This window comes from Oncorhynchus gorbuscha, linkage group LG12 (assembly GCF_021184085.1).
Source record: "Oncorhynchus gorbuscha isolate QuinsamMale2020 ecotype Even-year linkage group LG12, OgorEven_v1.0, whole genome shotgun sequence".
NCBI classification, from domain to species: Eukaryota; Metazoa; Chordata; class Actinopteri; order Salmoniformes; family Salmonidae; genus Oncorhynchus; species Oncorhynchus gorbuscha.
The window spans coordinates 9,935,888-9,950,519 of NC_060184.1; the positions used below are offsets into that span (position 1 = coordinate 9,935,888).

Sequence of the window (14,632 nt, forward strand, 5' to 3'; positions counted from 1 at the left end):
GTTGGTAACATATGTAAGATGTTTTATATTCATCAAATGTGTGTAAGTTACTTCTCATCAGAATGGTATTTTTGTATAATACTGTGGTGAGGTTGCAGTTATCTGTTCTATGTCAAGACTAAGTTGCATGGGCCGCTGAGAGGGGAGAGGTCAAAGTGTCATCATGTCTAAACATACTCCCGCAAACTTTTACTCCCTACCTTTTTCTAGTGGGGAAAGGAGGGTGGCAGTGTCTGGAATCATTCTCATGCTCCCTTTTATCTTAACCTATAGCCTCACTCTCCTCTCCGTGAGCTTGTCCAGGATTGGTTGTATTTAGAGTTGGTTGTATCTAAATGACAATTTGATACATGCCTGTTGATATGGAGGGTTGGTTTATGGTTCTGGGGTTTGAGTAAGGAGACAAAGCTGAACGATTTATTATGTCTATGCTGTCTGACTGTGTGTGTTCTTTGCTATTAAAGGATCGCAGTTGCAATGCAGGGGGGGGGGCTCTCAGAGAATTCACTGAGAGACACTGAATTACCTGTGAGTCACCGGATTGTGATAGAGCTGATATAATTAAAGATGGAACTTGATAACTAACTCTGACTTGTGTGTGTGGTTTGCTCCCATGATTTGGTAAATAGAGGAAATTTCCACGACATTTATGACTCGTTTTACTGTGGATATAGATACTTTTGTACCGATTTCCTCCAGCATCTTCACAAGGTCCTTTGCTGTTGTTCTGGGATTGATTTGCACTTTTCGCACCAAAGTACGTTCATTTCTAGGAGACAGCGTGTGTCTCCTTCCTGAGCGGTATGACGGCTGTGTGGACCCATGGTGTTTATACTTGCACACTATTGTTTGTACAGATGAATCTGGTATCTTCAGGCGTTTGGAAATTGCTCCCAAGATGAACCAGATTTTTGTCTTGGCTGATTTCTTTTGATTTTCCCATGATGTCAAGCAAAGAGGCACTGAGTTTGAAGGTAGGCCTTGAAATACATCCACAGGTACACCTCCAATTGACTCAAATGATGTCCATGAGCCTATCAGAAGCTTCTAAAGCCATGACATCATTTTTTGGAATTTTCCAAGCTGTTTAAAGGCACAGTCAACATAGTGTATGTAAACCTCAGACCCACTGGAATTGTGATACAGTGAATTATAAGTGAACTAATCTGTCTGTAAACAACTGTTGGAAAAATTACTTGTGTCATGCACAAAGTAGATGTCCTAACCGACTTGCCAAAACTATAGTTTGATAGTTTCGGTGTTCCTCAAGGTTCTGTTTTAGGACCACTATTGTTTTCACTATATATTTTACCTCTTGGGGATGTTATTCGAAAACATAATGTAAACTTTCACTGCTATGCGGATGACACACAGCTGTACATTTCAATGAAACATGGTGAAGCACCAAAATTGCCCTCGCTAGAAGCATGTGTTTCAGACATAAGGAAGTGGATGGCTGCAAACTTTCTACTATTAAACTCGGACAAAACAGAGATGCTTGTTCTAGGTCCCAAGAAACAAAGAGATCTTCTGTTGAATCTGACAATTAATCTTAATGGTTGTACAGTCGTCTCAAATAAAACTGTGAAGGACCTCGGCGTTACTCTGGACCCTGATCTCTCTTTTGAAGAACATATCAAGACCATTTCGAGGACAGCTTTTTTCCATCTACGTAACATTGCAAAAATCAGAAACCTTCTGTCCAAAAATGATGCAGAAAAATTAATCCATGCTTTTGTCACTTCTAGGTTAGACTACTGCAATGCTCTATTTTCCGGCTACCCGGATAAAGCACTAAATAAACTTCAGTTAGTGCTAAATACGGCTGCTAGAATCCTGACTAGAACCAAAAAATTTGATCATATTACTCCAGTGCTAGCCTCTCTACACTGGCTTCCTGTCAAAGCAAGGGCTGATTTCAAGGTTTTACTGCTAACCTACAAAGCATTACATGGGCTTGCTCCTACCTACCTCTCTGATTTGGTCCTGCCGTACATACCTATACGTACGCTACGGTCACAAGACGCAGGCCTCCTAATTGTCCCTAGAATTTCTAAGCAAACAGCTGGAGGCAGGGCTTTCTCCTATAGAGCTCCATTTTTATGGAACGGTCTGCCTACCCATGTCAGAGACGCAAACTCGGTCTCAACCTTTAAGTCTTTACTGAAGACTCATCTCTTCAGTGGGTCATATGATTGAGTGTAGTCTGGCCCAGGAGTGGGAAGGTGAACGGAAAGGCTCTGGAGCAACGAACCGCCCTTGCTGTCTCTGCCTGGCCGGTTCCCCTTTTTCCACTGGGATTCTCTGCCTCTAACCCTGTTACGGGGCTGAGTCACTGGCTTGCTGGGGCTCTCTCGTGCCGTCCCTGGGGGGGTGCGTCACCTGGGTGGGTTGATTCACTGTTGTGGTCGGCCTGTCTGGGTCCCCCCTTGGGTTGTACCGTGTCGGAGATCTTTGTGGGCTATACTCGGCCTTGTCTCAGGATGGTAAGTTGGTGGTTGAAGATTTCCCTCTAGTGGTGTGGGGGCTGTGCTTTGGCAAAGTGGGTGGGGTTATATCCTTCCTGTTTGGCCCTGTCCGGGGTGTCCTCGGATGGGGCCACAGTGTCTCCTGACCCCTCCTGTCTCAGCCTCCAGTATTTATGCTGCAGTAGTTTATGTGTCGGGGGCTAGGGTCAGTTTGTTTATCTGGAGTACTTCTCCTGTCCTATTCGGTGTCCTGTGTAAATCTAAGTGTGCGTTCTCTAATTCTCTCCTTCTCTCTTTCTTTCTCTCTCTCGGAGGACCTGAGCCCTAGAACCATGCCCCAGGACTACCTGACATGATGACTCCTTGCTGTCCCCAGTCCACCTGGCCATGCTGCTGCTCCAGTTTCAACTGGCCTGGGCCCTAGGACCATGTCCCAGGACTACCTGACATGAGGACTCCTTGCTGTCCCCAGTCCACCTGGCCATGCTCCTGCTCCAGTTTCAACTGTTCTGCCTTACTATTATTCAACCATGCTGGTCATTTATGAACATTTGAACATCTTGGCCACGTTCTGTTATAATCTCCACCCGGCACAGCCAGAAGAGGACTGGCCACCCCACATATGCTCTCTCTAATTCTCTCTTTCTTTCTCTCTCTCGGAGGACCTGAGCCCTAGGACCGTGCCCCAGGACTACCTGACATGATGGCTCCTTGCTGTCCCCAGTCCACCTGACTGTGCTGCTGCTCCAGTTTCAACTGTTCTGCCTTATTATTATTTGACCATGCTGGTCATTTATGAACATTTGAACATCTTGGTCATGTTCTGTTATAATCTCTACCCGGCACAGCCAGAAGAGGACTGGCCACCCCACATAGCCCGGTTCCTCTCTAGGTTTCTTCCTAGGTTTTGGCCTTTCTAGGGAGTTTTTCCTAGCCACCGTGCTTTTACACCTGCATTGTTTGCTGTTTGGGGTTTTAGGCTGGGTTTCTGTACAGCACTTTGAGATATCAGCTGATGTACGAAGGGCTATATAAATAAATTTGATTTGATTTGATTTGATAACAAGAAATGTGTGGAGTGGTTGAAGAACACGTTTTAATGACTCCAACCTAAGTGTATGTAAACGTCAGACTTCAACTGTATACACCTTACATTTAAACTTCTATACAGGAAAGACAGTGTCTGAACCTAGTTGTTGAGGTTACAGTACCTTCTCTGAGGACCACTTGACATGGGAATGCTCGGCAAACTTGTTGGCGATGTAGTCCAGTTTCTCTGGAAGGGAGATACTAGAAAGAAGGAGACCACTGTTAGTCCTTCCCTTCAATACAGCCTAGACATCTAGCGCAGTAAGGGCTAGTCTCACTCTGCTCCCATCTTTTAGTCCTATATGGTGTCATAATGAGCCTGTGTGTTCTGGGGATTCTGACCTTCATGTCCTAATTTTGGTAATTTGAGCTTTTAAATGTCACAGTCTCTCTCTCCCTGGGCCACTTACTTGGCAGTGTTGATGGGTTTGGGGTCGAAGTTGCCGTGTGCATCCACAGACGCCTGCTTCTCCAGGGTGGCACCAGGGCTGGCATCCACATAGTCAGGTGGCAACGCCCCAGCGGTAGCACTCAGACAGGCCATGCCAGTCTTGAACAGGTCAGAGTCAAACTTCTGTATGGGGGGAGACAAACAGAGACAGGGGAGACAGAGGGGTGAGGTAACAAATAGAGACAGGGGAGACAGAGGGGTGAGGTAATAAATAGAGACAGGGGAGACAGAGGGGTGAGGTAATAAATAGAGACAGGGGAGACAGAGGGGTGAGGTAATAAATAGAGACAGGGGAGACAGAGGGGTGAGGTAATAAATAGAGACAGGGGAGACAGAGGGGTGAGGTAATACATAGAGACAGGGGGAGACAGAGGGGTGAGGTAATAAATAGAGACAGGGGGAGACAGAGGGGTGAGGTAATAAATAGAGACAGAGGGGTGAGGTAACAAATAGAGACAGGGGAGACAGAGGGGTGAGGTAATAAATAGAGACAGGGGGAGACAGAGGGGTGAGGTAATAAATAGAGACAGGGGAGACAGAGGGGTGAGGTAACAAATAGAGACAGAGGGGTGAGGTAATAAATAGAGACAAATAGAGACTCTCTTAGACAGGGGCAGTTGGGTCAAAAGAGGACAGACAGAGAGAGAGAGAGAGAGAGAGAGAGAGAGAGAGAGAGAGAGAGAGAGAGAGAGCAGAATGAGGAAGAGAGAGCGAGAGGAAGAGAAGGGCATAGGGGGGGAGAGAGAGAGAAACACTGCAGAACCACATAGCAGTGATCTGTCACAGTCTGATAAATGATTAATCTATTTCATATTTCAGCGACACTCCAGCTCGGTTCACAGTCCTCTTCCACTGTGTTTCTCTCTCTCATTCTCTGTCTCATTCACACTACCATGAATCTGTTACCAAGAGACACACACACTACCATGAATCTGTTACCTAGAGAGACACTCACACTACCAGGAATCTGTTACCTAGAGAGACACTCACACTACCAGGAATCTGTTACCTAGAGAGACACTCACACTACCAGGAATCCGTTACCAAGAGAGACACTCACACTACCAGGAATCTGTTACCAAGAGAGACACTCACACTACCAGGAATCTGTTACCTAGAGACACACACTACCAGGAATCTGTTACCTAGACACTCACACTACCAGGAATCTGTTACCTAGACACTCACACTACCAGGAATCTGTTACCTAGAGACACTCACACTACCAGGAATCTGTTACCTAGACACTCACACTACCAGGAATCTGTTACCTAGAGACACTCACACTACCAGGAATCTGTTACCTAGAGAGATACTCACACTACCAGGAATCTGTTACCTAGAGAGACACTCACACTACCAGGAATCTGTTACCTAGAGAGACACTCACACTACCAGGAATCTGTTACCTAGAGAGACGCCCCCATATCATGAATCTGTTACCTAGAGAGACACTCACACTACCAGGAATCTGTTACCTAGACACTCACACTACCAGGAATCTGTTACCTAGAGACACTCACACTACCAGGAATCTGTTACCTAGATGCAAGTCAGTTGGGTGTGAAGCTACACATAACAGTACCGTCCGTCTGTACCTTCGTTGAGAGGGAGTCGAATATTCCCCAGAAGAGTTTCTTGGTGAGCAGCAGTTCTTCCTCCGAGGCCATGCCGGAGCTCCCCAGCCCCGAGGGAAGACAGTAGTACTTCCAGCTCTGCTCATAGTGTTCAGTCAACAGCTGGAGGAAACACAAAGAGACAACAGTTGACTAGTGTTGACAAACCCTCAGGTCCCCTTGATGATAGATATAGCAGCTCAGTGCTGATGTAAACCAGGGTAATGATATGATTCGTATTTCAGAGCTGTGAGAAAGACTGTCATAAACACATCTTATTAGGCGAGGATGAAGCTCCTGACAGCTTGTCCTTTTTAAACATTTCCTCTGTGGCAACGGTCAGCAACACGAACAAACTGTTCTTATGGTCATTCTCCTGTCACACAGAGAAGGAGAGATATCTCACCCTGAGTGGCATCTTGCAGTACTCTGTGAGAATGGGATCTTACCCTGAGTGGCATCTTGCAGTACTCTGTGAGAATGGGATCTCACCCTGAGTGGCATCTTGCAGTACTCTGTGAGAATGGGATCTCACCCTGAGTGGCATCTTGCAGTACTCTGTGAGAATGGGATCTCACCCTGAGTGGCATCTTGCAGTACTCTGTGAGAATGGGATCTTACCCTGAGTGGCATCTTGTACTCTGTGAGAATGGGATCTCACCCTGAGTGGCATCTTGCAGTACTCTGTGAGAATGGGATCTCACCCTGAGGGGCATCTTGTACTCTGTGAGAATGGGATCTTACCCTGAGTGGCATCTTGCAGTACTCTGTGAGAATGGGATCTTACCCTGAGGGGCATCTTGTACTCTGTGAGAATGGGATCTTACCCTGAGGGGCATCTTGCAGTACTCTGTGAGAATGGGATCTTACCCTGAGGGGCATCTTGCAGTACTCTGTGAGAATGGGATCTTACCCTGAGGGGCATCTTGTACTCTGTGAGAATGGGATCTCACCCTGAGTGGCATCTTGCAGTACTCTGTGAGAATGGGATCTTACCCTGAGGGGCATCTTGTACTCTGTGAGAATGGGATCTTACCCTGAGGGGCATCTTGCAGTACTCTGTCAGCAGGGGAACATCGAACACCAAACGTCTCAGCAGCTGTTGCATCATGGAAGGGCGCAGGTGTCTGTAGGGCAGCAGGGGAAAGAGAGAGCTGTGATTGACACACAGTCAAATACGAACATATCTCAGGGTGGAATATTAGGCTCTAACTAGGGTTGAAAGTGTCAGTAACGTTTACAAAATTCCCAGTTGGAAGATTCCCAGAATCAGGGAATAAGCCGTGAATATTCCGACTTCTACCGTAAAAAATTTTTGGGGTGAAAGCTCTGCTATAAAGCTACCACAGTTACAGATTGGTTGATCATTGTCATGACAACGCCACAGCTACAGATTGGTTGATCGTTGTCATGACAACACCACAGCTACAGATTGGTTGATCGTTGTCATGGCAACACAGCAGTTACAGCAGAGCCCAGGGCATCAACAGAGCCTTAGAGGTTTATAACATGGTGCTAGTCTGTGTTAGTTCTTACTTGCAGATGGCAAGAAGACACTCCTCGATAGAGTCTCTCTGGGCCTTGGTGAGGGAGCGGCCCTTGGACAGCCGATAGATAGTGTGGAGGGTAGAGTCGATGAGCGCCGCGTAGTGCTCCGTGCCCGAGAAGTGGCCAGCACACCTGGTCAGCAGGGGAAGCAGGGCCGAACCGATGTACCTGTTCATGGCCAGAGCTGTCTCTGTGGTGCTTAGCACATCCTACAGGCCAGAGGACAGACTGACATGTTACTGAATGACAGAGGACAGACCAGAGGTCAACAGACTGACATGTTAGTGAATGACAGAGGATAGACCAGAGGTCAACAGACTGACATGTTACTGAATGACAGAGGATAGACCAGAGGTCAACAGACTGACATGTTACTGAATGACAGAGGATAGACCAGAGGTCAACAGACTGACATGTTACTGAATGACAGAGGATAGACCAGAGGTCAACCCCAACACTTGACCTCTTGACCTCTTGAAGTATGGTTGTTTCATGCTGAGTTTCTCCCTAAAGCATCACTACAATGTGACTACAATCCTCACAAACCACTGATTCTGGACATCTACAGGCTGTAATAGGTTTTTTATTTACATTTTTTTTAAACATTTTTTTTTTACCTTGTCAGCTTGGGGATTCGATCTAGCAAACTTCCGGTTACTAGTCCAACTCTCTAAACCACTAGGCTACCTGCCTCTAAACCACTAGGCTACCTGCCTCTAAACCACTAGGCTACCTGTCCTCTAAACCACTAGGCTACCTGTCTCTAAACCACTAGGCTACCTGCCTCTAAACCACTAGGCTACCTGCCTCTAAACCACTAGGCTACCTGCCTCTAAACCACTAGGCTACCTGCCTCTAAACCACTAGGCTACCTGCCTCTAAACCACTAGGCTACCTGCCTCTAAACCACTAGGCTACTGCCTCTAAACCACTAGGCTACCTGCCTCTAAACCACTAGGCTACCTGCTACCTGCCTCTAAACCACTAGGCTACCTGCCTCTAAACCACTAGGCTACCTGCTACCTGCTCTAAACCACTAGGCTACCTGCCCTGCCTAAACCACTAGGCTACCTGCCTCTAAACCACTAGGCTACCTGCCTCTAAACCACTAGGCTACCTGCCTCTAAACCACTAGGCTACCTGCCTCTAAACCACTAGGCTACCTGCCTCTAAACCACTAGGCTACCTGCCTCTAAACCACTAGGCTACCTGCCTCTAAACCACTAGGCTACCTGCCTAAACCACTAAAAACCACTAGGCTACCTGCCTAAACCACTAAAAACCACTAGGCTACCTGCCTCTAAACCACTAGGCTACCTGCCTCTAAACCACTAGGCTACCTGCCTCTAAACCACTAGGCTACCTGCCTCTAAACCACTAGGCTACCTGCCTCTAAACCACTAGGCTACCTGCCTCTAAACCACTAGGCTACCTGCCTCTAAACCACTAGGCTACCTGCCTCTAAACCACTAGGCTACCTGCCTCTAAACCACTAGGCTACCTGCCTCTAAACCACTAGGCTACCTGCTACTCTAAACCACTAGGCTACCTGCCTCTAAACCACTAGGCTACCTGCTGCTACCTGCCTCTAAACCACTAGGCTACCTGCCTCTAAACCACTAGGCTACCTGCCTCTCCACTAAACCACTAGGCTACCTGCCTCTAAACCACTAGGCTACCTGCCTCTAAACCACTAGGCTACCTGCCTAAACCACTAAAAACCACTAGGCTACCTGCCTCTAAACCACTAGGCTACCTGCCTCTAAACCACTAGGCTACCTGCCTCTAAACCACTAGGCTACCTGCCTCTAAACCACTAGGCTACCTGCCTCTAAACCACTAGGCTACCTGCCTCTAAACCACTAGGCTACCTGCCACCCCAACCTAGCAGGTTCCAACATAGCACTAACCCACCCGTTAGAAAAGTGGTAGAGCATGGCGCTTGTAACGCCAGGGTAGTGGGTTCGATTCCCGGGACCACCCATACGTAGAATGTATGCACACATGACTGTAAGTCGCTTTGGATAAAAGCGTCTGCTAAATGGCATATATTATTATTATATTATTAAAAGCCGTCCCACCCAACAACTCTCCAGGACCAACGGTTGGTGACTGACTAACCACCGTTACACAACTATTAGAGAGAATCTCGGCATGTCAAGTACACAACCATGAATCAAAGGACTGAGTTCGGTTCCACCTGTGTGTTAGACATTATCCCTGAGGTCACAGTGACCTCTAAGGCAGACGGTTTCAGCAGGCATTGAGATAAATGGGGACTGTCAGCGTCGCTTTCTCTCTCTCTCTGTCTCTCCCAAGGGATTATGGTCCCATGGCAACGGTCTCCCATGGCTACAGTTTCCGTGCCAGCGTGGGGAATACTAATCCTCCCCCACAGGACCAGATGGAGCTGGGATGAAATAAACGCCAGGGTAGTGGGTTCCTACGTAGAATGTATGCAAAATTGCCTCTAAACCACTAGGCTACCTGCCTCTAAACCACTAGGCTATCTTATTTTTTAAAGGATGAGTAAACTGAACTAAGGTTTATCAAACAGACTTTTCTTGTTTTGATGGATTCACATTGAACCTGATTCACATTGATCCACATTGAACCTGATCCACATTGAACCTGATCCACATTGAACCTGATTCACATTGAACCTGATTCACATTGAACTTGATTCACATGGATTCACATTGAACCTGATTCACATTGAACTTGATTCACATTGATCCACATGGAACTTGATTAACATGGATTCACATTGAACCTGATTCACATTGATCCACATTGAACCTGATTCACATTGAACCTGATTCACATTGATCCACATTGAACTTGATTAACATGGATTCACATTGAACCTGATTCACATTGATCCACATTGAACCTGATTCACATTGAACCTGATTCACATTGAACCTGATTCACATTGAACTTGATTCACATGGATTCACATTGAACCTGATTCACATGGATTCACATTGAACCTGATTCACATTGAACTTGATTCACATTCATCCACATTGAACTTGATTAACATGGATTCACATTGAACCTGATTCACATTGAACCTGATTCACATTGAACCTGATTCACTTGGACCAAGGTGTAAAACAGCAGTCAATATTTCCCCAACAACTCATCAACTCTGTTACTGTCGTCATTAGAGCTCTTTGATAAACATGTTGTTACACGTACAAGAGGTTATTACAAGCTATGGAGAGAGGACGAATGAATAGATGTATTGATTGGTTGATTGATATGTGAATGTTTGCTGTGTTTTGTCATTGACTGACTGACCAACCAAAGACGCTCTCCTACTCACCATGTCCAGGGAAGACTGACTGGTTCACTGACTGACTGACTGGTTCACTGACTGACTGACAGGTTTACTAACTGACTGACTGAATGACTGGTTTACTGACTGACTGACTGGTTCACTAACTGACTGACTGGTTCACTGACTGACTGACTGGTTCACTGACTGACTGGTTCACTGACTGACTGACTGACTGATTCACTGACTGACTGACTGACTGACTGGTTCACTCACTGACTGACTGGTTCACTAACTGACTGACTGGTTCACTGACTGACTGACTGAATGACTGGTTTACTGACTGACTGACTGGATGACTGGTTCACTGACTGACTGACTGGTATCTTCTACTCACCATGTCCAGGGAAGACTGACTGATTGACTGGTTCACTGACTGACTGACTGGTTCACTAACTGACTGACTGGTTCACTGACTGACTGACTGGTTCACTGACTGACTGACAGGTTTACTAACTGACTGACTGACTGACAGTGACTGACTGGTTCACTGACTGACTGGTTCACTGAATGACTGGTTCACTGACTGAATGACTGGTTCACTGACTGACTGACTGGTTCACTAACTGACTGACTGGTTCACTGAATGACTGGTTCACTGAATGACTGGTTCACTGAATGACTGGTTCACTGACTGAATGACTGGTTCACTGACTGACTGACTGATTGGTATCTTCTACTCACCGTGTCCAGGGAAGCGGAGGCACGGAGGTCAGGCAGGAAGCCCACCTCCAACAGGTGTAGCAGGAAGCTCTGGTCCTCCACGCCGTACACACGATCCAGGAACAACACCATTGGGGCCTTGTGGTCCGGACAGAAACTAGCCGACATGTCTGGCTCTGTCACACTACCGTCTGGGGGTGGAGGAGGAGGAGGAGGAGGAGGAGGAGGAGGAGGAGGAGGAGGAGGAAGAAGAGGTGGAGGAGGAAGAAGAGGAGGAAGGGGAGGTAGAGGAGGAAGAGGAGGTAGAGGAGGAAGAGGAGGAGGTAGAGGAGGATGAGGAGGAGCAGGAGGAGGAGGTATAGGAGGAGGAAGAGGAGGAGGGGTTAGAGAAAGAGGAAGAGGTAGAGGAGGAGGAGGAAGAGGAGATAGAGAAGGAGGAAGAGGTAGAGGAGGAGGTAGAGAAGGAGGAAGAGGTAGATGAGGAAGAGGAAGAGGTAGAAAAGGAGGAAGAGGTAGAAGAGGGGGAGGAGGACGAAGAAGAGGCAGAGAAGGAGGAAGAGGTAGAAGAGGAGGAGGAGGACGAGGAAGAGGTAGAGAAGGAGGAAGAGGTAGAAGCCAAAATCCAACCAAAATTGGACGTTAAGGATATGAAAGTTCTGATAGAACCAATACATTCTACTGAGTAATATGTGTTAACATATGTTATTGCGTCCTACCTTTATTGACGACGGGCATCTTGAGTGGAATACTGATGATGCCAACCAGGTCTGTAGTAGGAACCAGGGAGCGCAGGATGGCACGGATACGCAAGGCCTCGCCTTTACCCTTGTTGATCAGCTGAAAGAGGGAGGGAGGGAGGGAGGGAGGGAGGGAGGGAGGGAGAGAGAGACCGAAAAAATGGAAAGAGAGAGAGAGAGAGAGAGAGAGAGAGAGAGAGAGAGAGAGAGAGAGGGAGAGGGAAAGGGAGGGAGAGCGAGAGAGGGAGAGGGAAAGGGAGGGAGAGCGAGAGAGGGAGAGGGAGGGAGGGAGCGAGAGAGGGAGAGGGAGGGAGAGCGAGAGAGAGAGAGAGAGAGAGAGAGAGAGAGAGAGAGAGAGGGAGAGGGAGAGGGAGAGAGAGAGAGAGAGAGAGAGAGAGAGAGAGAGAGAGAGAGAGAGAGAGAGAGAGAGGGAGAGGGAGAGGGAGGGAGAGCGAGAGAGGGAGAGAGATAATATGTTAATGATAAATGTTGTGGGGTAAGGGCAGCATCTACCAGGGATGCTGTTGTTTTGGGCCAGGCGTCTCACTGAGACTACCAGGGATGCTGTTGTTTTGGGCCAGGCGTCTCACTGAGACTACCAGGGATGCTGTTGTTTTGGGCCAGGCGTCTCACTGAGACTACCAGGGATGCTGTTGTTTTGGGCCAGGCGTCTCACTGAGACTACCAGGGATGCTGTTGTTTTGGGCCAGGCGTCTCACTGAGACTACCAGGGATGCTGTTGTTTTGGGCCAGGCGTCTCACTGAGACTACCAGGGAGGAATAAAGGATCAATAATAATGATGTCACTCAACATGCATTTCAGGAGCGCAGCGTCCCAGCAGGTCAATGAGTGCAGAATAGAAGGACATGATGGCGTTCCCGGTATGGACCACTTCTTCCTCTTCCTCCTCACCAGACCTGGAAGCAGAGAGGGATGTGAAGGTCTCACTGGTCATGGTCAAAAAAACAAACACCCCTGGCAACACCTTGATGCCAGCGTAGGTGTTCAATGTCTGTCCTAATGTGACTTTAAGTTCAGCAAAACAAAAGCCCTTCAACATTAGCTAGTGAATCCCTGAGGCGATATATTATGTTCATTAGAGGCCTTGTGGTAAAGACATTGTATCTTGTTGAACGGGAGTCGTTACCCAGTAGGTTCTCCTTCAGCTGTAGAGGGCAGGTCCAGAGCAGGGTCCTCTGATATCTTAATGGCTTCCAACATGGCCGCCAGCAGGCCATTGCCCCCCTCTCCCCTCAGAGCGGGACCAAAACACTCAGGACGCCTGATCAGCAGCTTCACCACCGTGTTAGAGTTCTCCTCTACACTCTCACCTGGAGGGAGGGAGGGAGGGGAGGGAGGGAGAGGGAGGGAGGGAGGGAGAGAGGGAGAGAGGGAGGGAGGGAGGGAGGGAGAGGGAGGGAGGGAGGGAGGGAGAGGGAGAGAGAGAGAGAGAGAGGGAGGGAGGGAGGAGGGAGGGAGGGAGGGAGGGAGGGAGGGAGGGAGGGAGGGAGGGAGGGAGGGAGGGAGGGAGGGAGGGAGGGAGAGAGAGGGAGGGAGGGAGGGAGGGAGGGAGGGAGGGGAGGGAGGGAGGGAGGGAGGGAGGGAGGGAGGGAGGGAGGGAGGGAGGGAGGGAGGGGAGGGAGGGAGGGAGAGAGAGAGAGGGAGGGTGGGAGGGGAGGGAGGGAGGGAGGGAGGGAGAGAGAGAGAGAGGGAGGGAGGGAGGGAGGGAGGGAGGGAGGGAGGGAGGGAGGGAGGGGAGGGAGGGAGAGGGAGGGAGGGAGGGAGGGAGGGAGAGAGAGAGAGGGAGGGAGGGAGGGAGGGGAGGGAGGGAGGGAGGGAGGGAGGGAGGGAGGGAGGGAGGGAGGGAGGGAGGGAGGGAGGGAGAGAGAGAGAGAGAGAGAGGGAGGGAGGGAGGGAGGGAGGGAGGGAGGGAGGGAGGGAGGTAAGGAGGGAGAGGGAGGGAGGGAGAGGGAGGGAGGGAGGGAGAGAGGGAGGGAGGTAAGGAGAGGGAGGGAGGGAGGGAGGAGTGGGAGGGAGGGAGGGAGGTAAGGAGTGGGAGGGAGGGAGGGAGGGAGGGGAGGGAGGGAGGGAGGGAGGGAGGGAGGGAGGGAGGGAGGGAGGGAGGGAGAGGGAGGGAGAGGGAGGGAGAGGGAGGGGGAGGGAGGTAGGGAGGGGAGGGAGGGAGGGAGGGAGGGAGGGAGGGAGGGAGGGAGGGAGGGAGAGAGGGAGGGAGGTAAGGAGGGGAGGGAGGGAGAGAGGGAGGTAAGGAGTGGGAGGGAGGTAAGGAGTGGGAGGGAGGTAAGGAGTGGGAGGGAGGTAAGGAGTGGGAGGGAGGGAGGGAGGGGAGGGAGGGAGGTAAGGGGGAGGGAGGTAAGGAGTGGGAGGGAGGGAGGGAGGGAGGTAAGGGGGATGGAGGTAAGGAGTGGGAGGGAGGGAGGGGAGGGAGAGAAGTAAGGAGTGGGAGAGAGGTAAGGAGTGGGAGGTAAGGAGTGGGAGGGAGGTAAGGAGGGAGGGAGGTAAGGAGGGAGGGAGGTAAGGAGGGAGGGAGGTAAGGCGGGAGGAGGTAAGGGGGAGGGATGTAAGGGGGAGGGAGGTAGGGGGAGGGAGGTAAGGAGGGAGGGAGGTAAGGAGGGAGGGAGGGAGGAGGGAGGGAGGTAAGGGGGGAAGGAGGGAGGTAAGGAGGGAGGTAAGGAGGGAGGGAGGTAAGGGGGAGGGA

The 14,632-nt window shown here is 49.5% G+C and overlaps 1 protein-coding gene across 1 annotated transcript in view; it reads right to left on the reverse strand.

The window, feature by feature from the left end:
• ryr3 (ryanodine receptor 3) overlaps window positions 1–14,632 on the reverse strand; it is a 248,048-nt gene that overhangs the window by 70,755 nt on the left and 162,661 nt on the right. Inside the window, 9 exon segments of the mRNA XM_046293110.1 lie at window positions 3,680–3,758; window positions 3,968–4,131; window positions 5,607–5,747; window positions 6,661–6,751; window positions 7,161–7,381; window positions 11,200–11,369; window positions 11,895–12,015; window positions 12,728–12,833; window positions 13,064–13,247. Coding sequence (XP_046149066.1) covers window positions 3,680–3,758; window positions 3,968–4,131; window positions 5,607–5,747; window positions 6,661–6,751; window positions 7,161–7,381; window positions 11,200–11,369; window positions 11,895–12,015; window positions 12,728–12,833; window positions 13,064–13,247 — 1,277 coding nt within the window.